The sequence below is a fragment of the Akebia trifoliata genome, chromosome 7 (genome assembly GCF_017979445.1).
Source record: "Akebia trifoliata isolate Shusen 1 chromosome 7, ASM1797944v1, whole genome shotgun sequence".
Taxonomy (NCBI): Eukaryota; Viridiplantae; Streptophyta; class Magnoliopsida; order Ranunculales; family Lardizabalaceae; genus Akebia; species Akebia trifoliata.
In genome coordinates, this window is record NC_141381.1 from 26,204,857 (window position 1) to 26,231,829 (window position 26,973).

Here is a 26,973-nt window from a genome sequence, read left to right on the forward strand (position 1 = left end):
TAAATGGAATCGGAATCGAACCACGGGTACTCAAAATCGATTTATTTTGTCATTTATTTCCATATCATAAAAAATGTAAGGTATTTTTTTATTTCAAAATAAATGCATGTTATATACAATTCTTCAATTTTTTGGAATCGATGGATACCCGTGATTTTTGGCGGTTCCAATTCTGGTTCCATTTATTTTGAAATCGGACCTAGAACTGAACTAATATTAATGGTTATGATTTTAAATTCCTTTGGAACCAAATCGAAATCGACCTAGTGACACCCCTAGACCTGACCCATTCAATAATCTTGTTATGACCCAAACCCAATAATTAACTTTTTTTTTTTTTTTTTTTGAATTTAAACTTTTACATGGTTGACTCATCATTTTCCGGAAAAATATGTCTAAGATCTAATCGTAGAAAATTTTATTGTAGAAGAAGCGATCCCAAAACTGCCACGTGGCATTATACCAACACTCAATAGCTCCACGTGGAAAAAGACTCACATCAAAACTTTCCTCGTGTCGTCACTTGTTGTCATTGTTAGGGTTTAGGGTTTAAGCGATCCACCAAAAACCCCCAATCTCTTCTCTCTCTCTCTCTCTCTAGATTCAATGGGCAGCAACCAAGCAGCGGTTTCATTCCTAACCAACGTCGCACGCGCAGCCTTAGGCCTCGGCGTAAGCGCGTCACTCATCAATGCCTCCCTCTACACAGTCGATGGAGGCCAACGCGCAGTCCTCTTCGATCGTTTTCGAGGAGTTCTAGACGACACAATTGACGAAGGAACCCATTTCTTAGTTCCATGGCTCCAAAAACCCTACATTTTCGACATCCGTACACGCCCACACACATTCTCCTCTGTTTCAGGAACCAAAGATCTCCAAATGGTCAATCTCACTCTCCGTCTCCTCTCTCGCCCCGAAGTCTCTCGCCTTCCTGAGATCTTCAAAACCCTAGGTCTTGAATACGACGAAAAAGTTCTTCCATCGATCGGTAACGAAGTCCTCAAATCCGTTGTCGCACAATTCAACGCCGATCAGTTACTTACAGAGAGACCACATGTCTCTGCGTTGGTTCGCGAGAGTTTAATTCGTCGTGCCAAGGATTTTAACATTGTTTTGGATGATGTGGCGATTACCCATTTGTCGTATGGGCCGGAATTTTCCAAAGCTGTGGAGCAGAAACAGGTGGCGCAACAGGAGGCGGAAAGGTCGAAATTTGTGGTGATGAAGGCGGAGCAGGAGAGGAGAGCGGCCATTATTAGGGCTGAAGGTGAGAGTGACTCTGCAAAGTTGATTTCTGATGCTACGGCTGCGGCGGGGATGGGTTTGATTGAGTTGAGGAGAATTGAGGCGTCGAGGGAAATTGCGGCTACGTTGGCGAGGACTCCGAATGTCGCTTATCTTCCAAGTGGGAATAATATGCTTCTTGGGTTGAATCCTTCCTTGACGCCGGGTCGTTGATTGCGGTTATATAGGTAATCTTCTCTCGTTGTTTTGCAATTTTTTTTTTATTATTTAAAATTTAGTGTAAATGACGCCAGACTAGAGAATGAAAATAGATCCCATAGTTCACATTTTTAGGGGATAATGGGTTCGTTACGATATTGTAGAGGAGACACATAAATCATTCCACCTAACCCTAACTTAGATTGAACAAGCGATGGGCAAGATGGCTTAGTTTATTCGAGGATTTGATACGATGTTTAGAGGGGCCAAGAGATGAAGACATTTACAGAGTATATGAAGTATTGCAATTTATTTTGGTAGCTCAGAAAAAGTTGTTTGCTTTATGTCATTATAGAGCTTAGTGTTCTAGATAGGACAACTGCATCACGTGATACTAGCAGGCAGGGGCAGATTTAGAGTGGGGGCACTTGCCCCACAAGAGTTTTCAAATTCTATGGATTAATGTGCTATTGAAACAGATTTTAGTGGCAAATAAAGAAATCTGTCACTATTGCTCCCACAAAAAAAAATTTCCACGTTTAGTTGCCCCCACAACTATTATTTTCACTCTTAATTGTTCCCACAATTTTTTTTTTCTACTATTGGTTGTCCCCACATGAGCAAAATCCTGACTCCTCCCCTGCTGGCGGGAAGCACAATGCTCAAGACTTAAGAGGTGGAATTGGCCTCAAATCAAATGTCTCGAAATCATCAATTCGGTATGGTTTAGGTGCCTAGGTCCACCAAGGGGATGGACCAAAGTTCTTTGGGCTTGGTGTGCCGAAAGAGTATTGCAAATGCAATATTTGGAATTATCGACATATAGGACTGTGCGTGTGATCGATACCCGAGGTTTCCTTTGAAGACAGTACATGGCAGCCTGGATTTAAAAAAAACCATCGTCATTGGTGTAGAAATCTCTATTATTTATAAATTAAGGTTAGATGACTATTTTTGGAAAACTTGTGGCAAGAAAGACTCAACATTCCCAACGGGTTTGTGAATTGTGGTCATTAGGTGTGGTAGTGATGGCTAAAGGGAATAGGATTATGGTTGTAGTGAGTAGGATATACGAATATTTAGGAGGGAATTATATAAAAATCTTTTCATCTTTCAGAGTTTCGCTTCTTGCATGTATTAACTCTACCTGTATCAAAATTGTTTAGATTGTACTAGACAGGTCCTCTTGTCCAACTTTTATCTACTCAATTATTTTTTACATCTATCCAAAACAAAACTAGCTCTTCTTATCTTCCGAGGAAAAAAATGTCTTTCTTTTAAGAAGACAAGATAGAGGCATGGAATGGTTCATTATCAAAGAAGCCTACTTTAAAGGACATCCATTAATCACCATTAATCCATAAGCTATTTCTAGTCACTGTTCTATTTCAGAGAGTCTTGAAAATAGGGTTTTTCAAGGTTAAGTTGAAAAATGAATATGATTATGCATTTGCTGTTGTTGGATTTATTTTTGGCATGTCTACTAGAGTATTCACTTCTAATTAATATGGGCTATTGAATTTGTTATGGACTGTTTGGTTCATTGCACGCTGGTTGGAATTCTCTATCTTCTTTTGTCGTCCATTCCTTCTTTTATGTTGGATAATTTAACTAGTAATTGGCGTGCTGTTTTCGGTCATCTCGACTGTCTTAATGAAATGATATTTTATCCATCAAAAAAATTGGCGTGCTGTTTTTCTCCCTTGAATGCTGATGTAATTTGTTGGATTAACCATGCAAAGAAAAAAAAAATTTATCAAGAGAGTTTTGTAATTTTCTTTGTATTATTCATAGAGTGATTCACCATTTACATGGCGTTTCCTTTTCTTTTGCATGGTAGATCAACCTTTTCCTCTTTTTTTAACCACTGTATCTCTTATTACCTGTCAAACTAAGCTAATCAACTGTAGATGGAGTTTTGGGTTCTAAGAGAAGTTTGAAAAACACTAGGTGGATTGTGCATATAATGGATGTCTTTTTTCTCCATGAATTCATCATTGGTACAAGAACTCCTATCTAAAAGATACATTTCTTCTTTTTCATTTGAGATATACTCTTTTACTGCAAACCGCAGGTGCAATTTACTCCCGACAAAATAGAGAGAAGAGTACGGAAAATTTAAGAAGTAAACAAAGAAAAACAAGAAATAATTACAGATATAGAACCTTGACTCTACAAGTTAAACAGATTACGACTCAAAATTATCTTTAAATTGATCTAAATCATGAAAAATAAGACTAACTGACATGTGGCCTTCTATGGGCTCAATTTAAACTGCATCTAGATATGTTAAGCAAGTTGTGGATTTCCTTAGGGATTTGAACATGAACATACATGAGTCAGTTTTTATGCTAGAAAAGTCTTGGTACAAGTTCCATCCTAGTTGGAGCTATATTGAGAAAGTTACAAAATTCATTTTTTTTTTCTTTCTTCGGCATGTTTGCACTCTGCAATAAATCCAAAATATTTTGTTGAAGCTCATCCTCCTTATGAAAAATGATCAGTTTTCCCCGAAAATATTTAAGGAATCATTCACATATCTTTTTCACCAGACTGGAGCGTCGTTGCCACTGAAACAAAATAAAGATCTTTCAGCTGGTCTGTCAATTTGGCAAATATGCTGGAAACTAAGAAATGATAGAAAGTTTCTTTTCTTCTTCTTTTTTGATTGGTGCAAGAAGTATGATGTAGGGCTTGTAGATCTTGGGTTGGGGGAAATTCTTGCTCCCCCCAAGTTCTGTTTATTCAAAAAGTTTTGATGGATGGAGTCTGGACAGTATCTTTTTTTTATATCTGTATTTGACTGAGTATCATGTTATAATTTTGTTGTTTGTTTTGTTTATGAAGACATACCACCGATCACATTTGATATTTTCCCTACAATGAGAAAAATAAGGTTCACAAATTTTTCCCAATAGTAATAAGTAATCCTACCTTTATGGGAAGGTTATTATTATTATTATTTTTTATTGGGTAAGCTGGACTTGAGCTCACGACCTCAAAGTTGCATCCCAATAGGTCAACCAACTTAGCTATGGGTCCCAACCTCTGCTGCAGTTGTTGAACTCAGGTTGCCCCAAGTTTTGGGTGAGATGGCCAAGACCACCCCTCAGAAGCGGAGGCCTTGAGTTTGAATCCCCCTTAGGGATTTGTCTAGAACTTACCTGGTGTGTGGGGGGAGGGGACTGTGCATGTCTCGAGGATTAGTCGGGTGTTCTAAGAGGCTTGGATATGTCGGCTCCAAAAAAAATAAAAAGAAAACCCGTCAATGCTCACTGAATTTACCAACTTACCCTGCTAATGTCTTTGATGGGATAAGGTACATTATTATGGACGGCGGAACCTCACTGGACGCTTCAAAATATTGTTGCTGTGAGTGGGAATCTGAAACCTTGTAAGGTCCTGTACAAGTCATTAACAGTTGATTGTTATTTGCAATAGCCCTTGGAGTTCCAACATTAAGAAGATCCATGTTCAACCTCTTGCCCAGTGTTGGAATATGAGTCGATGCAATGACCAATTTTTTTTTTTTTGTTTGCTTTCTATGAGGAGCCTTACTGATGGTTTCTGAATTGGGTCCTATATATTTAAGAAACAGACTTCATTAAGAGATTTACATGATTAACTCATGATGTAGTCATGTTAAGCTATATATGCCCCCTTTTTTTTTCTCTTGTGTTGTACGTGAATGAACATGTATTACAATCGTGTTTTCTGATGGCTTCTTTTTCTTCAAATTTGGTTTGCAGGAGTTTAGTTCATCAAACGATCGAAACCTTGGACTTACATCATTATCAATCATCGAGCTTTTGTTTTGTTATGTTTGATTACTTTCCACAAAATTTCCTTACAAACCTTATTATATTCTCCTTCCTTTGAACTATTATCATTTGGAACCCTGTTCAATATGGTAATTAAATAATTAAATATATTATAATCTCACTTTTTTGTTGCTGTTTGCAAAATTGTACATGTTTTAAAATTATGTCCATTTTAAAATTATGATTTTTTTTGGGGGGATGATGTCCCACCATTGAAAGTTTTAATGGATGCTAGAAAAGAATTCATGGATCGTATTTATGTCCACGACGACGTTCCCTGTTGTTCATGATCCTTTCTCATGAATCAAAGTTTGATTGATTCGACCAAATTCTCTTGGAGAAGGATTGAGCAGAGTCTTATCAGAGTGTGCACAATTCAAATCCTCAGCAAGACAGGTAAATTTGTCATCTTCAACCTCATGTGAAAAATTTCACTGTAAGATTCCATCTTCTTCAATCCTAAAATTTAACCTTCAGATTCCATATATTTAAGATTCTATACTAGCGAATTTTAGATGGTAAAATCAAGGGCTTTTACAAGATATCAAGGCAAGGTTGAAAACTAATTATTTACCGTAGAATCAAGGTTTTCAGAGGTTGAAGATGAGGCACTTAAGGTCATTTTCTAATATTCTATGAGAAGGAACCCTTGTCAATTTGATTTTTCTTTTTTTACCGACTTTTAATTTTTTTTTTTTTCAGTACAGTAAATTTACTGGTTTGAAAAATATCTTTAAAACTTTGATGGTCAGATAATTTTCTAAAATGTTAGGAATCCTATTTTCTGGTAACTTTTCATGTGGAGATGGACGGTCCATGGGTAGTTGAAAATTTGAATTTGGATATATTCTAAGTATTCGAATAGATTTTGGATGTTGACATCCGAGTAATTAATATCAGATCCAACATTAATGCAAGGTACTTATATTTTACTTTTAATTTATATTATATATATAAGTATCAGATCTGATATCAATGCAAGATACTTATATTTTACTTTTAATTTATATTATATATAAATAAAAGTGGAAGATAGCTTTTTTTATATTATTATTATTATTATTATTATTTATATAAATAATATCAGATCCGATATCAATGCAAGATACTTATATTTTATTTTCAATTTATATTATATATAAATAAAAGTCTGACAGTAAGACAATTAAATAAAAGATGTTGAATTTTTTTGGATTTGAATTCGGATACAGGCAAATTCAATTGGATTCGTATCCCTTCCCTTAACAGCCCTCATGATGGGTAGTTGGGTATGTCAAATTTTTTTTTTTTGGGAGTAATTTATACATACCCCTCTATATTTTGGTGAATATTGGAGATGCCCTTGTATTTGAAACTGATGACGTGCACCTCTTGACCTAGGTCATTATCTAATGAGAAATAACCTAAATGCCCTCATCTTAAATTTTGTATAAAAAAACCCTAGATTTGTCATCGACCTAAATGCCCTCATCTTCATTCTCTTACAAAAAGCCCTGGATTTTGAATCCTAAAACCAGTCATCTTCAACATTTTGGGATATTTATGGTCAATCTTTCAACCTTTAAGATTTTACCTATTTCGACATACAAAACTCAAGAATAAGAATGAGAGAGGATATTTGGAGAAGTAGAAGATGATGTAATTTTGTATTAAAGAAATCAAAAGTTCTCTACAAGATTAAGACCATGTTAGAATAGTTTAAAAATCATTTAAGATTGTGTAACTTGTAGATGATTGGTACTCTTAATAGTAAAATTAGGAGTTTTTGGTTAAAGGTATAAGACGAGCATTTAATTCATTTTTCATTAGTATATCAGTGATTACCAAGGTCAAGGGATCATTTCATCAGTTTTAAAACACGGGTATATCTAACATTCACCAAAACATCAAGGGGTGTATCCAAATAAACTCCTTTTTTTCTTTCTTTCTCTAAAGATTGAAAGATACTTTTTGTTTAATTTTCAAAGCAAACCTCACTAATTTTCCAACCTTTATTAGAATCTAGTAATCTTTAGTCAATTTTCCACAAGACTTGGTAGGGAGGGAAACTTCGTTCCTTATCCTTCCCTCCATGGTGACCTGACCTATTAATATAAGATACAAATTTCTCTAACAATAAGATCTGAAGAGTGATAATTGAAGGAAAGATGAAGGTGGAAGTCATTTGTAGAGACACCATCAAACCATCCTCTCCAACTCCCCATCACCTAAAAACCTTCAAACTTTCCCTTTTAGATCAACTCTCACCTCCAATTTATGTTCCTCTTATTCTTTACTACACCGTCGTCGATAGCATCAAATTATCTGATCATCTAAAGAAATCGTTATCGGATGCCTTAACCCACTTCTATCCATTAGCCGGAAGGATCAAAGATAACATATTGGTTGACTGTAACGACGAGGGCGTTGACTATTTTGAAACCCGAGTCAACGGCCATCTCTCCGATGTTTTAACATGCCCTGAAGCCGATGTGTTGAATGGGTTCCTTCCATGTGATCTCTATTCCAGAAATACACCATTAGTTGTTCAAGTTAACATTTTTGACTGTGGTGGCATAGCAATTAGTGTGTGTTTGTTACATAAGATCGTCGATGCAGCCACGATGACTACGTTCATCAATGCTTGGGCTGCTGCCACTGCTAATGGGTCTCATGATATTGTGCACCCAAGTTTCGATTCCTCGGCTATCTTTCCACCTAGAGAAGTACCCAGCTTCACGGCCATGACTGAAGGCACTGGAGAGAAGGTTGTCTCAAAGAGGTTCATCTTCGACGCCTCCAAGATATCCGCTCTCCAAGCCAAAGCAATCGGCGATAACTCAAGTGCAAAGTACCCCACACGTGTCGAGGCTGTCTCTGCACTTATATGGCGGTGTGCCATGTCTATCTCTAGCACTAAATCAAGATCCTTAAAACAATCTTTGGTAAACCATTCTGTGAATTTGAGGGGAAGGATGATCCCACCATTACCCAAACATTCTTTCGGGAATCTCGTTACACTCGCATCAGCATCATCAACGGTTGAGAACGGGTTTGAGTTGAGTTACTTGGCGGGCCAGCTGAGGGATGCAATCATTAAAATTGACGACGATTACATCCGAAAACTACTTGGAGGTGAAGGGTGTTTAATGTTGCTTGAGTTTCTCAAAAAGAAATATGAATTGAGTTACAAAGGTGAGATGGAGATTTACACTTTTACTAGTTGGTGTAGGTTCCCTTTATATGAAGCAGATTTTGGTTGGGGGAAGCCTTTATGGGTGAGTACTGCTGGCAAGCCATTCAAGAATGTCGTTACCTTCATGGATACAAGATTAGGTGATGGAATTGAAGTTTGGGTGAACTTGGTGGAGGAAGATATGGCCTTATTTGAACAAGATCAAGAGCTCCTCAAATTTGTTTCTTCGACTTAAAAAACTCAGTAACTCGGTCGATGACTTATCTTAGACGATTAAATTTTGGTTATACAGCGTATTTACTTAATCATGTGTACCCTATATGATGCATAATATTTATTTACATGTTCTTCCTTGAACTTCATAGAACTCTCTCCTTGCTTGATATTCTAATATGATTACAGATCCCATGTGTTCCTATTTAATGATGTTCTTGACACAATCAATAACAATCCATAAGCAATGAGAGATTTTTTTTGCTTACTGGAAAGTCAATTCGGGATTTCACACAGATTCCCAATCGACCAATCACATGAAATCTAATGTGGCTAGTTTTGTAAATTGGGGATTCCCTTAAAACAAGTGGGTTAATTCCATTGGTCGATCCGGCGGACTGTTAAATTTCAGGTTGACTTTTCTTTGAGCAAATGTTTTTTCATGAGCAATCCATCCGTCCAAACACATTACCCCCTTTTAAACTTCCATAAACATTCAGAAAATTGAGACCATTGGTAACTACCAATAGATCTCTTTCTCCAAGGCAGGGGAAGATAATTGGTAGCACTATAAACTTGGGTTTAGTTAACATGTGCCTTAGGGGCACATGTTAAGATGCATTCAATACACCCCCAAACTTTATTTTCTTACCAAAAATATCCTCAAATGCGGGAGTGACCTCAGTGGGGGACATCATGATGTGGTGGTGCGGGCATGTCCGTAGATGCATTTTCTCTGAGATACAAGCAAAACACATCTACGGACAAGCACGCACCACCACGTCAAGGTGTCCCGTGTGTGTGTGCCCCGCTGAGGTCACTCCAGCACGACTCTTTGCTTAATCAGCTTCTTAATATGATCATTGTTTCATAAGAATAGAACCCCTTTTTCTGCCAGCTACAAACAAGACATTATGATCAAAGAATCAATCTATGTACCCTTTGGTTTGAAAATTTTCTTGTGACTCAAATTTTTTTTTTTTATCATAAAAGATGGACTCGTCCGTAAAAAATGCTTGATTGGGAAATTCAATAACAAATGAAATCATTTCAACATTAACAAGATTCATGTTCAATCCATACCCCAACATTTATTTTTTCTTTTTTTACATTTTATCCTGGAACATTTGTGTCTAGTATGGGAAATTTTTGACCCGATGACTCCCAAATCATTGTTTTTGTTTGTTTGCTTGTTTGTTTTTCTTTCCATTAAGAGCCTTATTAATGGTGTCTGGGGTTGTCAATAGAGTTGGAATCAGGAACTAATTAATTCTTTTGAGTATAAAGTAAAAATTTTCCATGCTTATTGAAGACTGAATTCAGGGTTAGGGATCAATGGAAGTTATAATTGAATTCAGGCATGGGCTCTACTTGGGCCTGTTTCGGTCCAGAATCCCCGTCTTCCGAATCTCCTACTAGGCTACGAAGATCCAATTCCCGGTCCCATCACCTCCCCCGACCCTACCGAGGTAGTGCCCTGTAAAAACCCGATGTCGGGCCAAAAGATCCTCTGTGCCTTCCTCCTGCCCCTGTGATGAAGTTTAAGGGGAAGGGGAAGGGGAAGAGGAAGGCCGCTGCAACCATTGGAACTATCATACTTTTTTGGGGCCGGGCTTCCCAAGAGAAAAGGCCCATGTTAACTTGACTTCGGGCTGGGTTTAGATATGGAATGGGCTTGGACCCACAAATTGGGTTGGACATGCCCTCATGGTTTCAAACAACTTGTTTCAAAATTCATGGTTTTGAAACTGTTTGATCCTAGCAACAATAATTTCAATATTTCCAAAGTATTTGAGTTGGTAAGCTTGTAACCATTTAATCTCTATATAGAGGTATGTTGGAGCTTATGCAAACCATGGTTTTAAAACTCGTTTTGACGTCTTATCTCGTCCATGAATGAGACCGAGTCATCTCGGACGAGTTTTCCGATACGTTTGAGATGTCTTGTTCAACAATGAGAAAAATGAACGTGGGTTTTAAATCTCATCCGATACATTGACTTGTCTGTCCGTCTCGTTGCTAGGCGATACCGAGACAATTCAGACAATGCGCCTTGATCTCGAACAAGTTTTGAAACCATGATGTTGGCACATTAAGACTATTTGTTTAGGTTGCTTTATTGCAACTTGATCTCTTCTCCACATGTAGGCATTGTTAATGAATCTATCGAAGCATTATGTTAGTCCCATTTTAGGTCATCAATCGAGTATATATGCTCTAGGTCAAGTTTTCATATGGATAGTAGATGTTTATTTTATGACCCGTTTAATATTCTCCATTTTAAAATTCATTTTCCTAAAAATGATGAATTAAAAACACACCTTGAACCAACAAGAACCTCAAGCATAATTTTGAGGTACCTCTGAATTTTCGTGAAAATTAGATTATTCCTCAAAACCCAAGCTCTTGGGGGTATTTATCATTTTTAAACCGAATATGAGTAATGATTTAGATTTTAAGAAACTCAATTGGTAATTCATGTGTAACGTAGGTGCGCTATACTAGTAAAATTTAAAATTATTTAACTTATTAAATTTACAATTAGGGTTAGGCTCTCATATGAAATCTCAGAATAATGATTTTTTGATGCCATCCTCTGATATACGCTCCTTGACATCTAGAACCATAGTTTTTCCTCGGGATACACAAATGCATATATTTTATGGGGATGTAAAATTATTTATCCCGAGAAAATCTATGATTTTGGCCCATACCACGCCAGGGAGCATATGGGAGCACATGTTAGAGGTGGTGTCAGAAAATCACGATTCCATATCTTAAATACAATGAGAAGAGTGTTGGATTGAATACAAGATTGGACCTCATATCGCACATCTTGATGTGAAAGTGGATAAGAATCATAGATGCTTTTTTCACTTGTATCTCGAGGAAAGCATCTATGGTTTGCATACACTTTCACGTTAGGGTGTGCAATGTGAAGTCCAATTTTGAGGTCACTTCAGCAGTATTCATATAACAAATAGAAATCTAAAAAAAAAAAAAAAAAAAAGAGTAAAAAAGAAAATAGAGTTAAAATTCATTTTCTGAAAAATGATGAATTAAAAACCCACCTTGAACCAACAAGAACCTCAAGCACAGTTTTAAGGTACCTCCGAATTTTCGTGAAAATTAGACTACTCCTCAAAACCCAACCTCTTGGGGGTATTTATCATTTTTAAACCAAATATGAGTAATGATTTAGATTTATTGAAACCCAATTGATAGTCAACTGGTAATTCATGTGTAACGTAGGTGCGCTATACTAGTAAATCCTAAAATTATTTAACTTACTAAATTTACAATTAGGGTTAGGGTTAGGCTTTCATATGAAATCTGAAAGAATAATGATTTTCTGATGCCCCCCTTCTAACATATGCTCCTTGACGATTAGAACCAAAGATTTTCCTTGGGATACACAACTGCATATATTTTATGGGGATGTACAATTATGTATCCCGAGGAAATCTATCGTTCTAGCCCATGCCACGCTAGGGAGTGTATGGGAGCATATAGAGGTGTCAATAAATAGTCAAAATTCGAAATCGAATTTGAAAAATCGGATATTATCCGAAATTTTTGAATATCGGATTCGGATGTTATTTTAAAATTCAAATGAGTTTCGGATACGAATTCGAATATTGAGAAATCCGATTCGAAAATATCTGTTCCAATATATATATATATATATATTCATGTTTTACAACAAAATAACTTTTAAAGTTTTATCTTCTCTCAACCTAAAAGGCTAAAACGCAAGAACCAGTCGAAGTGGGCGTCAATTGTGCGAGGTTGCGAGTTCCATAACCCACCATCTTCTCCGACCGACGAGCATCAGGTACATATTCTCTCTCTCTCGGTAAAACCCATTTTTTCGACTGTACAAGCTCCATAACCACCATTTTCTTCGGTCGACGAGCATTCAAAGATACTTCCTCTCTCTCTCTCTCTCTCTCTCTCTCTCTCTCTCATAGAGTAAAACCGATTTTAATACTAAATAAGTGGAATATTACAATTTTGGAGTTAGAAAAATAAGAAAATTAACTTGTTTTTTTACAAATTCGAATAGGTGGAATTTTACTCTCTCACACATAGAGTAAAATCCCATTTGTAGGATTTTTTATCAGATCGAATATTCGATATATTTTTCGAATTCGAATTCGAATGTTTGTTAGTGATATCCGATCGGATTCGAATTCGAATTCATATATCATTGTTTTTTTTTTCAGATTCAAATTCGAATATAACACTTTCCGATCGGATACCTATCCGTTGACAACCTTAGGAGCATATGTCAGAGAGGGTGTCAGAAAATCACAATTTCAAAATCTTAAATATAACGAGAAGAGTGTTGGATTGACCACAAGATTGGACCTCATATCGCACATCTTGACGTGAAAGTGGATAAGAATCATAGATGCTTTTTTCACTCATATCTCGAGGAAAGCATCTATGGTTCTCATACACTTTCACATCAGGGTGTGCGATGTCAAGTCCAAGCTTTGAGGTCACTTCAGCATTATTCATATAACAAAAAAAAAAAAAATAGAGAGAGTTTCTATTAGCACCCCAACTTTTACTTATTCACAATAAGTGGCTTTTATTTTTATTGGGGTTCAATAAGTACAAGTTAGGATGCTAGTAGCAGCTCTCAAGAAATGTACTCCAGTACTTGCCTGTCTTTGCACGTTTTGATTACTTGAGAGATGGGTGAAAGAAAGTATCTGTATATATCATTCTAAATGTCTGTATAAGTGACCTTACTAAGAGACCACAATTCTCACCGATGTTAGCTATACTAAATTCCTCCACATTTGTTAGTGTAAGTGCTTCTCCCTTCGTCCACACGTTTTTGCGAGTATTTTCATGTTAGGTCTACAAACACATTTTTTACATCTCTCTATTTGGTTTGATTATTCGATTATTTAGACTTGTTCACCTTCAGTGCAAGAGCGCTCGATTGCGCGGAGTTAATTAAGCACGATTATGGTCAACAATATTCACCTCTCTCAAACCCCATTATGTTTTAATGTTTTACTCTTAGATTATTGCACTTGCCAATGCGACAATTATGATTATTAATCTCTCCAAAATTTGGGTTCTTATCACATTATATTGTAATGTTTATAATATGTTCACATTATTTTATCATATTAATAAAAACAAAATATAAACAAACGCCAACTAACTTACACTACGTGAAAATTGGAAATTTGACGAGTCAAGGACAATGGATTTTAGAAACCAAATTTTGACGGTCTAGGGCCATTTAAATTTTTTACGTTCCCTAGATTCAATGGCTTAGAGTTGTCGAATTTCTACAACCCAACATTAATTTGACGATTTCGGGCCATCCAAAAATTCGACGATAAAAAAATCAACACCTTGATCTATTGAATTTTATGAAATTCGACAACCGATTATGGGCTTTTTTCACGTTGTCTTAATTAGTGATAAAGCCTTGGGGTGATGATACCAGAGACCTAGGTTCAAATCTCGTCAAAACCGAGTTACTGAACTCCTAAAAGGCAGGCTTGCAATACTTTTTAACCTTCATAGACTTTTAATAATATTTGCAATTTTGACTTTAAAAAAAAGATAGATGATTATTAAATTGGGTAAGTACCATTGCAAATTTTTGTAAGGCAAAGCTTAAGATGGCAAACTCCAATCGAGAAAAAGGTTATTACTATTTTTGTTTTCTTAATGGGTAAGCTTGACTTGAGCTCACGACCTCAAAGTTGCATCCCAATAAGTCAACCAACTTAGCTATGGGTCCCAACCTCTGCTGCAGTTGTTGAACCCTGGTTGCGCCCGTGGTTTGGCTTTGTATGAGGAGCCTTATTGATGGTTTCTGATTTGAGTCCTATATATTTAAGAAACAGACTTCATTAAGAGATTGACATAATAAACTCACAATGTAATCATGTTATGCTATATATATATATGGGAAATGTTCAGCACCCTAAGTTTTACCACACACTTTAACAAACGTTTTTTGTCTTACATGGGTTAGAAGTTTTGGAATGGGCTGATTTTTGGTGAGGATGATCTCTATGACTAGAAGATCATCATCCCCAAAAATCAGCCCATTCCGAAATGTTTAGCCCCATGTTTACAAGTTGAAAAATCGTGGACCGTCCATTTTTTGTAAATCATTTTTGATGGGTTAGAAGTTTTGGAATGAGCTGATTTTTGGTGAGGATGATCTCCTCACCATAGAGATCATCCTCACCAAAAATCAGCTCATTCCGAAACTTCTAACCCATGTAGGACAAAACGCGTTTGTTAAAGTGTGTGGTAAAACTTAGGGTGCCGAACGGGACCCTATATATATATATAGGGTCCCTTTCAGCAACAAACATTTTGGCAAAACATTTTGGCAAAATTTTTTTCAAAACACGGGTTAGAGGTTTTGGAATGGGTTGATTTTTGGTGAGGATGATCTCTACGGTGAGGAGATCATCCTAACCAAAAACCAGCCCATTCCAAAACTTCTTACCCCATGTTTACAAGTTGAAAAATCGTGGACCGTCCATTTTTTGTAAACCATTTTTGATGGGTTAGAAGTTTTGGAATGGGCTGATTTTTGGTGATGATGATCTCCTCACCGTAGAGATCATCCTCACCAAAAAACAGCCCATTCCAAAACCTCTAACCCATATTTTGAAAAATGTTTTGCCAAAATGTTTGTCAAAATGTTTGTTGCTGAACATTTCCCATATATATATATATATATATGGGTCCCTTTCAGCAACAAACATTTTGGCAAAACATTTTTCAAAACATGGGTTATAGGTTTTGGAATGGGCTGATTTTTGGTGAGGATGATCTCTACGGTGAGGAGATCATCCTCATCAAAAATCAGCCCATTCCAAAACTTCTAGCCCCATGTTAACAGGTTGAAAAATTGTGAACCGTCCATTTTTTGTAAACCATTTTTGATGGGTTAGAAGTTTTGGAATGGGCTGATTTTTGGTGATGATGATCTATTCCCGGTAGAGATCATCCTCACCAAAAATCAGCCCATTCCAAAACCTGTAACCCATATTTTCAAAAATGTTTGTCAAAATGTTTGTTGCTGAACATTTCCCTATATATATATATATAGGGTCCCTTTCAGCAACAAACATTTTGGCAAAACATTTTTCAAAACATGGGTTAGAGGTTTTGGAATGGGCTGATTTTTGATGAGCATGATCTCTATGGTGAGGAGATCATCCTCATCAAAAATCAGCCCATTCCAAAACTTCTAACCCCATGTTTACAAGTTGGGAAATCGTGGACCGTCCATTTTTTGTAAACCATTTTTGATGGGTAAGAGGTTTTGGAATGGGCTGATTTTTGGTGATGATGATCTCCTCACCGTAGAGATCATCCTCACCAAAAATCAGCCCATTCCAAAACCTCTAACCCATATTTTGAAAAATGTTTTGCCAAAATGTTTGTCAAAATGTTTGTTGCTGAACATTTCCCATATATATATATATATGATCAGGATCCATATATACATAAAGCTACTCATAAAGTTACAATATGTTTTGTCTTATATGGGTAAAAAGATTTGGAATGGGCTGATTTTTTGTGAGGATGATCTCTATGGTGAGGAGATCATCATTGTCAAAAATCAGCCCATTCTAAACCTTTTTGCCCATATAAGATAAAAACATTGTAACTTTATGAGTATTTTTATGTGTGTTTATGGATTCTTACCCACATATATATATATATATATATATATATATATATATGGGGTCCCGTTATTTGGCCAACAGTTCGGCAAACATTTTGGCAAACACTTTTTCAAAACATGGGTTAAAGGTCTTGGAATGGGCTGATTTTTGGTGAGGATGATCTCTACGGTGAGGAGATCATCCTCATCAAAAATCAGCTCATTCCAAAACTTCTAGCCCCAGTCTACAAGTTGAAAAATCGTGAACCGTCCATTTTTTGTAAACCATTTTTGATGGGGTTAGAAGTTTTGGAATGGGCTGATTTTTGGTGATGATGATTTCCTCACCGTAGAGATCATCCTCACCAAAAATCAGCCCATTCCAAGACCTCTAACCCATGTTTTGAAAAATGTGTTTGCCAAAATGTTTGCCAAACTGTTGGCCAAATAACACTACCCATATATATATATATATGGGTCGCGTTCCTAAGACTCATTTTGCGACTCACATTGCGACTCACCATTTCAGCCGTTCGATATTCGCTAAATCGACGGTTCAGATCGCAACTTGAGTTTAAAACAATGAAATTTATATATTTACAACTACCTCCCCGTTAACAAATAAAAAATAAAAACTAAAAACGAAATTTCAGCCTCAGCCGAAACTTCGTCTTCTTCGCAAATTTTAGATCTAATTTCAAACGAAATTTCAACCGAAACGCAAAGAGAAATCTTCTTGTGTTCATCTTCAATCTCTTCGTTTCTGCCCTCTCTTCTCTTTCTCTTTACAAAATCATCGAAAGAAACGAAGACGAAAGAAAATCAGAACGAAAGAAAACTCATCTTCTTCGTTTCTGCCCTCTCTTCTGTTTCTCTTTACAACGCTTCTTCCTCATCTCTATTCCCTCTCTCTCTCTCTCTCTCTCTAGAACAGACGACGACTCACACAAACGAAGAGCTCGACAGAAACCCTAAGGTAACAAATCACAAACCCTTGTTTTTTATTTTTTTTTACACTTTTATTTGTTTAATAATAATTTTTTTTTATTTTTTTGCTGAGTATCTCCATCTCCATCTTCGTTTTCTTTTTCTTCGGTTTTTAGTATGTTGTTGGGTGGTGACTTAGGGCTTTCAATTTTTTCACTTTCTTGTTGGATTTTTTTTAAAAAAAAATCCAAAATTTTTATTACAGAGACAAGGTTGGTGGTGACTTAGGGCTTTCAACCTCTATTCTTAGATTTTTCTACAACCGGATAACCAAGGTTGTAGAGATTTACCCATCTACCTAAGAAATCTTGAAAAAAATACCACTCTTGAATTCCTTAAAGAGTTTACACCCAAAGACAAAGAAAAAAAGAAATCCCTAGATTGAAATGATGATGTCCATGAGAGAGTTTAATGACTTCTATATTAAAACTTTATCATTTCTGTTAAATATGTAATTTTTACCTATAAAAAACAGATAAAGAAATAATGATGTAATGGAAGAAAATTTAATTTAAAACTCCTACAACCAAATATTTTTAGTTTTAGAATTTTGTCTATTGACATGGATTTTTAAATCAGTCAATTTTAGTAAAATTTGAGAGAAGATCTGAAATGAAATCTAAGAAACAGAGATTAAATCAGTCAATTTTAGTAAAATAAGAAACCTAATATTTCAAAAGATTCATAAACGAGAACGATTAACCGAGAAAAATTTTCGTTATAATTAGCATGAATGTGAATGAAATCAGAGAAAAGAACGACAAAATTACAGAGTTTCAAAGAAATTCTCTACAAATTCTATTGAAGTAAAACCTTAAACCTCACAACCAATGCAAAAGCCACATTGAATCGAATCTCCACAACTTCGATAAGAAAAAAGAAATGAAAATCGAAAAACTGAAATAAACAAATAAAAACTGGAAGAAGTGCACCATTATAACTTCGTCAAAGTCGACCTAAGATGAAACAAAAATCATACCTCTGAGATGAACAATCGCATACAGCAGAGATGAACCTTCTGTCGATCAAAGCACCTTCGTCTAAGATGGGTTTTTTGTTCGTTGTTGTCGTTGAGGTCAGAGTGTCGCTGAGGAACGTTAGGAGAAGAATATGACGAAGATAGATGTGGGGTTTTAGGTCTCCATAGCCGTCGTTGTAGCTTGAGTTGTTATCATCGACTAGGACAGAGACTCCGGTGAGTGGAGCTGCAAATCGCAGGTTTGGGTTAGTGAGGAAGACGAGTTCTATCGAGAGAAGAGTGAAGAAGATGAGGTGGGTTATTTGAGATTTGTAAGATGTGGGGAGGTAATTGTAAATATTGAAAAGTTAAAAGTAAAATAATTTGATCTATCCTTACAGATCTCTACCGTTGGATATGTGCTGATCCGACGGACAGAATCATTTGTATGGATCTTTGTCCCAGATTTTGTCTACTGATCCCTTCCCATATATATATATATATATAGTGTCAGGTTCAAAGGACAACCATATCAACACACATATAGACAACGTGTTTTGTCTTATATGGGCAAAAATGTTTGGAATGGACTGATTTTTTGTGAGGATGATCTCTATGATGAGGAGATCATCCTTGCCAAAAATCAGCTCATTATGAAACTTCTAGACTGTCCAATTTTTGTTGAAAAATTATAGACCGTCCAATTTTTGTAAATCAATTTTGATGGGGTTACAAGTTTTGGAATGGGATGATTTTTTGCCAGGATGATCCCCTCATCACAGAGATCATCCTCACAAAAAATCAGTCCATTCCAAACATTTTTGCCCATATAAGACAAAACACGTTGTCTATATGTGTGTTGCAATGGTTGTCCTTTGAACCTGACCATATATATATATATATATATATATATATATATTATATATATATATATATATATATATATATATATGGGGTCCCGTTATTTGGCCAACAGTTCGGCAAACATTTTGGCAAACACTTTTTCAAAACATGGGTTAAAGGTCTTGGAATGGGCTGATTTTTGGTGAGGATGATCTCTACGGTGAGGAGATCATCCTCATCAAAAATCAGCTCATTCCAAAACTTCTAGCCCCAGTCTACAAGTTGAAAAATCGTGAACCGTCCATTTTTTGTAAACCATTTTTGATGGGGTTAGAAGTTTTGGAATGGGCTGATTTTTGGTGATGATGATTTCCTCACCGTAGAGATCATCCTCACCAAAAATCAGCCCATTCCAAGACCTCTAACCCATGTTTTGAAAAATGTGTTTGCCAAAATGTTTGCCAAACTGTTGGCCAAATAACACTACCCATATATATATATATATGGGTCGCGTTCCTAAGACTCATTTTGCGACTCACATTGCGACTCACCATTTCAGCCGTTCGATATTCGCTAAATCGACGGTTCAGATCGCAACTTGAGTTTAAAACAATGAAATTTATATATTTACAACTACCTCCCCGTTAACAAATAAAAAATAAAAACTAAAAACGAAATTTCAGCCTCAGCCGAAACTTCGTCTTCTTCGCAAATTTTAGATCTAATTTCAAACGAAATTTCAACCGAAACGCAAAGAGAAATCTTCTTGTGTTCATCTTCAATCTCTTCGTTTCTGCCCTCTCTTCTCTTTCTCTTTACAAAATCATCGAAAGAAACGAAGACGAAAGAAAATCAGAACGAAAGAAAACTCATCTTCTTCGTTTCTGCCCTCTCTTCTGTTTCTCTTTACAACGCTTCTTCCTCATCTCTATTCCCTCTCTCTCTCTCTCTCTCTCTAGAACAGACGACGACTCACACAAACGAAGAGCTCGACAGAAACCCTAAGGTAACAAATCACAAACCCTTGTTTTTTATTTTTTTTTACACTTTTATTTGTTTAATAATAATTTTTTTTTATTTTTTTGCTGAGTATCTCCATCTCCATCTTCGTTTTCTTTTTCTTCGGTTTTTAGTATGTTGTTGGGTGGTGACTTAGGGCTTTCAATTTTTTCACTTTCTTGTTGGATTTTTTTTAAAAAAAAATCCAAAATTTTTATTACAGAGACAAGGTTGGTGGTGACTTAGGGCTTTCAACCTCTATTCTTAGATTTTTCTACAACCGGATAACCAAGGTTGTAGAGATTTACCCATCTACCTAAGAAATCTTGAAAAAAATACCACTCTTGAATTCCTTAAAGAGTTTACACCCAAAGACAAAGAAAAAAAGAAATCCCTAGATTGAAATGATGATGTCCATGAGAGAGTTTAATGACTTCTATATTAAAACTTTATCATTTCTGTTAAATATGTAATTTTTACCTATAAAAAACAGATAAAGAAATAATGATGTAATGGAAGAAAATTTAATTTAAAACTCCTACAACCAAATATTTTTAGTTTTAGAATTTTGTCTATTGACATGGATTTTTAAATCAGTCAATTTTAGTAAAATTTGAGAGAAGATCTGAAATGAAATCTAAGAAACAGAGATTAAATCAGTCAATTTTAGTAAAATAAGAAACCTAATATTTCAAAAGATTCATAAACGAGAACGATTAACCGAGAAAAATTTTCGTTATAATTAGCATGAATGTGAATGAAATCAGAGAAAAGAACGACAAAATTACAGAGTTTCAAAGAAATTCTCTACAAATTCTATTGAAGTAAAACCTTAAACCTCACAACCAATGCAAAAGCCACATTGAATCGAATCTCCACAACTTCGATAAGAAAAAAGAAATGAAAATCGAAAAACTGAAATAAACAAATAAAAACTGGAAGAAGTGCACCATTATAACTTCGTCAAAGTCGACCTAAGATGAAACAAAAATCATACCTCTGAGATGAACAATCGCATACAGCAGAGATGAACCTTCTGTCGATCAAAGCACCTTCGTCTAAGATGGGTTTTTTGTTCGTTGTTGTCGTTGAGGTCAGAGTGTCGCTGAGGAACGTTAGGAGAAGAATATGACGAAGATAGATTTGGGGTTTTAGGTCTCCATAGCCGTCGTTGTAGCTTGAGTTGTTATCTTCGACTAGGACAGAGACTCCGGTGAGTGGAGCTGCAAATCGCAGGTTTGGGTTAGTGAGGAAGACGAGTTCTATCGAGAGAAGAGTGAAGAAGATGAGGTGGGTTATTTGAGATTTGTAAGATGTGGGGAGGTAATTGCAAATATTGAAATGTTAAAAGTAAAATAATTTGATCTGTCCTTACAGATCTCTACCGTTGGATATGTGTTGATCCGACGGACAGAATCATTTGTATGGATCTTTGTCCCAGATTTTGTCTACTGATCCCTTCCCATATATATATATATATATAGTGTCGGGTTCAAAGGACAACCATTTCAACACACATATAGACAACGTGTTTTGTCTTATATGGGCAAAAATGTTTGGAATGGACTGATTTTTTGTGAGGATGATCTCTATGATGAGGAGATCATCCTTGCCAAAAATCAGCTCATTATGAAACTTCTAGACTGTCCAATTTTTGTTGAAAAATTATAGACCGTCCAATTTTTGTAAATCAATTTTGATGGGGTTACAAGTTTTGGAATGGGATGATTTTTTGCCAGGATGATCCCCTCATCACAGAGATCATCCTCACAAAAAATCAGTCCATTCCAAACATTTTTGCCCATATAAGACAAAACACGTTGTCTATATGTGTGTTGCAATGGTTGTCCTTTGAACCTGACCATATATATATATATATATATATATATATATATATATATATATATATAGGGTCCCGTTCGGCACCCTAAGTTTTACTACACACTTTAACAAACGTGTTTTGTCCTACATGGGTTAGAAGTTTCGGAATGAGCTGATTTTTGGTGAGGATGATCTCTATGGTGAGGAGATCATCCTCACCAAAAATCAGCTCATTCCAAAACTTCTAACCCCATCAAAAATGATTTACAAAAAATAGACGGTCCACGATTTTTCAACTTGTAAACATGGGGCTAAACATTTCGGAATGGGGTGATTTTTGGGGAGAATGATCTTCTAATCATAGAGATCATCCTCACCAAAAATCAGCCCATTCCAAACCTTCTAACCCATGTAGGACAAAAAACGTTTGTTAAAGTGTGTGGTAAAACTTAGGGTGCTGAACATTTCCCTATATATATATCCCTTCTTTTTTGTTTTCTTGTGTTGCATGTGAATGAACATGCATTACAATCGTATATATATCTGTCCCTTCTTTTTTTGTTTTCTTGTGTTGCATGTGAATGAACATGCATTACAATCGTGCTTTCTGATGGTTTCTTTTGCTTCAAATTTGGTTTGCAGGAGTTTAGTTCAAACGATCAAACCTTGGACTTACATCATATCGATTATCGAGCTTTTGTTTTGTTATGTTTGATTAATTTCCTTACAAACCTTTTTATAAATAAAAGGGGAAGATAACGTATAAAAGGTGTAAGACAGCTTTTCATATTATATAGAAATAAAAGTCTGACAGTAAGACTATTAAACAAAAAAATGTTGAATTTTTGGAATTCGGGTGTTGAATATTTTTTTGGATTTGAATCCGGATGGAGGGAAATTCGATTGGATTCGTATCTGTTGACAACCCTAGATGGACCATCATGATGGGTGGTAGGGTATGCCATTTTTTTTTTTTTTTTTGAGTAATTTATACAAATCTCTTTATATTTTGGTGAATATTGGAGATGCCCCTGTATTTTCAAATTGATGATGTGCATCTCTTGACCTAGGTCATTATCTAATGAGAAATAACCTACATGCCCTCATCTTGAATTTCGTATAAAAAATCCTGGATTTGTCATTGACCTAAATGCCTTCACCTTCATTCTCTTACCAAAAACCCTAGATTTTGAATCTTAAAATCATTCATCTTCAACATTTTTGAATATTTACTGTCAATCTTTCAACCTTAAGATTTTACCTACTTCAACATACAAAACTTAAGTATAAGAATGAGAGATGATATTTGGAGAAGTAGAAGAGGATGTAATTTTGTATTAAAGAAATCAAAAGTTCTATAAGAGATTAAGACCATGTTGAATAGTTTAAAAATGATTCAAGATTGAATAACTAGAAGATGATAGGTACTCTTACAGTAAAATTAGGAGTTTTGGCTAAGGTATAAGAAGAGCATTTAATTCATTTTTCATTAGTATATCAGTGATTACCAAGGTCAAGGGATCATTTCATCAGTTTTAAAACACGGGTATATCTAACATTCACCAAAACATCAAGGTGTGTATCAAAATAAACTCCTTTTTTTCTTACTTTCGTTTTGTTTTGTTTTTTTATAAAGATTGAAAGATGCTTTTTGTCTAATTTTCAAAGCAAATCTCACTAATTTTCCAACCTTTATTATAATCTAGTAATCTTAGTCAATTTTCCACAAGACATGGTTGGGAGGAGGAGGAAGACTTTTGGTTGGGAGGAAGACTTGTTCCCTATCCTTCCTTATAAGATACAAATTTCTTTAACAATGAGATCTGAAGAGTGGTAATTGAAGGAAAGATGAAGGTGGAAGTCATTTGTAGAGACACCATCAAACCATCCTCTCCAACTCCCCATCACCTAAAAACCTTCAAACTCTCCCTTTTAGATCAACTCTCACCTCCAGTTTATGTTCCTCTTATTCTTTTCTACACCGTCGTCGATTACACCAAATTATCTGATCATCTAAAGAAATCGTTATCAGATGTCTTAACCAACTTCTATCCATTAGCCGGAAGGATCAAAGATAACCTATTGGTTGACTGTAACGACGAGGGTGTTGACTATGTCGAAGCCCGAGTCAATGGCCACCTCTCCGATGTTTTAACATGCCCCGACCCCGATATGTTGAATGGGTTCATTCCATGTGATCTCTATTCCAGAGATGCACCATTAGTTGTTCAAGTCAACATTTTTAACTGTGGTGGCATAGCAATTAATGTGTGTTTGTCACATAAGATCGCCGATGCAGCCACGATGTTTACATTCATCAATGCTTGGGCTGCTGCCACCGTTAATGGGTCTCATGATATTGTGCACCCAAGTTTCGATTCCTCGGCTATCTTTCCACCTAGAGAAGAAGTACCCAACTTCATGTCCGTGACTGAAGGCACTGGAGAGAAGGTTGTCTCAAAGAGGTTCATCTTTGACGCCTCCAAGATATCCGCTCTCCAAGCCAAAGCAGTCGGCGATAACTCAAGTACAAAGTACCCCACACGCGTCGAGGCTGTCTCCGCACTTATATGGCGGTGTGCCATGTCTATTTCTAGCACTAAATCAAGATCCTTAAAGTCAACTTTGGTAAACCTTGCTGTGAATTTGAGGGGAAGGATGATCCCACCATTACCCGAACATTCTTTCGGGAATCTCTCTACAATCACATCAGCATCATCAACGGTGGAGAACGGGTTCGAGTTGAATTACTTGGCGGGCCAACTGAGGGACGCGATCATTAAAATCGACGACAATTACATCCGAAAACTACATGGAGGTGAAGGGTGTTTAATGTTGCTTGAGTCTCTCAAAGAGAAATATGAATTGAGTTACAAAGGTGAGATGGAGATTTACATTTTTACTAGTTGGTGTAGGTTCCCTTTATATGAAGCAGATTTTGGTTGGGGGAAGCCTTTATGGGTGAGTAGAGGTGACAAGCCATTCAAGAATCTTGTTACCTTCATGGATACAAGATTAGGTGATGGAATTGAAGTTTGGGTGAACTTGGTGGAGGAAGATATGGCCTTATTCGAACAAGATCAAGAGCTCCTCAAATTTGTTTCTTTGACTCATTCTGCTTAAAAAACTCAGTAACTCGGTCGATGACTTATCTTAGACGATTAAATTTTGGTTATACAGCGTGTTTACTTAATCATGTGTACCCTATATGATGCATAATATTTATTTACATGTTCTTCCTTGAACTTAATAGAACTCTCTCCTTGCAAGATATTCTAATATGATCACAGATCCCATGTGTTCCCTATTTAGTGATGTTCTTGACCCTTGGGACCTGACAATCCAAAACAATCAATAACAATCCATGAGCAATGAGAGATTTTTTTACTTACATGAAAGTCAATTTGAGATTTCACACAGATTCCCAATCGACCAATCACACGAAATCTAATGTGACTAGATTTGTAAATTGGGGATGCTCTTAAAACAAATCGGTTAATTCCATTGGTTGATCTAGGACTGTTAAATTCCAGGTTGACTTTTCTTTGAGCAACTTTTTTTTTTATGAGTTATCCATCCCTCCCAACACATTACCCCTTTCTAAACTTCCATTAACATTCAGAAATTTGAGACCAGTGGTAACTGCCAATAGACCTCTTTCTCCAAGACAGGGAAGATAATTGGTAGCACTATAAACTTGGGTTTAGTTCACATGTGCCCTAAGGGCACACATTAAGATGCATTAAATACATCCCAAACTTTATTTTCCTACCAAAAATATCCTCAAATGTTGGAGCGACCTCAGTGGGGGACAAATGGGGGACATCTTGATGTGGTGGTGCGCGCATGTCTGTAAATGCGTTTTCTCCGAGATACAAGTAAAACACATCTACGGACATGCACGCACCCCTTTGAAGACTGAATTCAAAGGGGGGTCAATGGAAGTTATAATTCAATTCGGGCATGGGCTTTACTAGGGCCTGTTTCGGTCAAGGATCCTCTTCTTCCGAATCTCCTACTGGGCTACGAAGATCCAATTCCCAGTCCCATCACCTCCTCCGACCCTACCGAGGTAGTGCCCTGTAAAAACCAGATGCCGGGCCAAAAGATCCTCTCTGCCTTCCTCCTGCCCCTGTGATGAAGTTTAAGGGGAAGGGGAAGGGGAAGGCCCCTGCAACCACCATTGGAACTATCATACTTTTTTGGGGCCGGGCTTCCCAAGAGGAAAAGGCCCATGTCAACTTGACTTCGGGCTGGGTTTAACATGCCCTCCTTGACCTAGGTCTTCTTTTCCGAGACAAATATAAATTAGCAGCTCTCGTAAAGTAGCTCATGGTTTTAAACAACTTGTATCAAAATTCATGGTTTTGAAACTGTTTGATCCTAGTCAACAATAATTTCAATACTTCCAAAATACTTGAGTTGGTAAGCTTGTAATCATGTAATCTCTATATAGAGGTATGTTGGAGCTTATGCTGACCATGGTTTTAAAACTCGTTTTGACGTCTTGTCTCATCCGTGAACGAGACTGAGTTGTCTCGGACGAATTTTCCGATACGTTTGAGACGTCTTATTCAACAATGAGAAAAATGAACGTGGGTTTTAAATCTGGTCCGATTAATTGACTTGTCCGTCCGTCTCGTTGCTAGGTGATACCAAGACAACTCAGGCAATATGTCTCGATCTCGGACAAGTTTTGAAACCATGATGCTGACACATTAAGACCAATTGTTTAGGTTCCTTTATTGCAACTTGATCTCTGCTCCACAAGTAGGCATTGTTAATGAATCTATCGAAGCATTATGTTAGTCCCATTCTAGGTCATCAATCGAGTATCCATGCTCTAGGTCGAGTTTTTACATAGATAGGAGATGTTTATTTTTTGACCCGTTTAAAATTCATTTTTTGAAAAATGATAAATTAAAAACACACCTTGAACCAACAAGAACCTCAAGCATAGTTTTGAGGTACCTCCGAATTTTCGTGAAAATTTGATATTATCACCAATGTTTTCAAGCCGTTGTGATAACCACTTGACTCCAAT

General features: G+C 36.4%; 1 protein-coding gene and 2 pseudogenes across 3 annotated transcripts; all 3 read left to right on the forward strand.

Annotated features, from left to right (window-relative positions):
• Positions 1-529: 529 nt before the first annotated feature.
• On the forward strand, positions 530-5,385 carry LOC147398615 (prohibitin-3, mitochondrial pseudogene; annotated as a pseudogene). 2 transcript variants are annotated; one of them, XR_015179961.1, is made up of 2 exons: positions 530-1,472; positions 3,996-5,260. The product of XR_015179961.1 is annotated as a prohibitin-3, mitochondrial pseudogene, transcript variant X2 (transcript). The 2 variants fall into 2 exon arrangements; XR_015179960.1 differs by having other exon boundaries at positions 531-1,472; positions 5,193-5,385.
• A 1,189-nt stretch (positions 5,386-6,574) lies between these two features.
• LOC147398616 (stemmadenine O-acetyltransferase-like) lies at positions 6,575-8,806 on the forward strand. Its single transcript, XM_086447875.1, has one exon. It carries the CDS (start codon positions 7,412-7,414, stop codon positions 8,672-8,674), a length of 1,263 nt encoding a protein of 420 aa, XP_086304001.1. The 5' UTR covers positions 6,575-7,411; the 3' UTR covers positions 8,675-8,806.
• A 14,867-nt stretch (positions 8,807-23,673) lies between these two features.
• LOC147398617 (stemmadenine O-acetyltransferase pseudogene) lies at positions 23,674-25,252 on the forward strand (annotated as a pseudogene).
• The last annotated feature ends 1,721 nt before the right edge of the window (positions 25,253-26,973 follow it).

Coding starts and splice junctions, on each gene's coding strand:
- LOC147398616 (XM_086447875.1), top strand. CDS start 7,412: ATGAAGGTGGAAGTCATTTGTAGAGACACCATCAAACCATCCTCTCCA.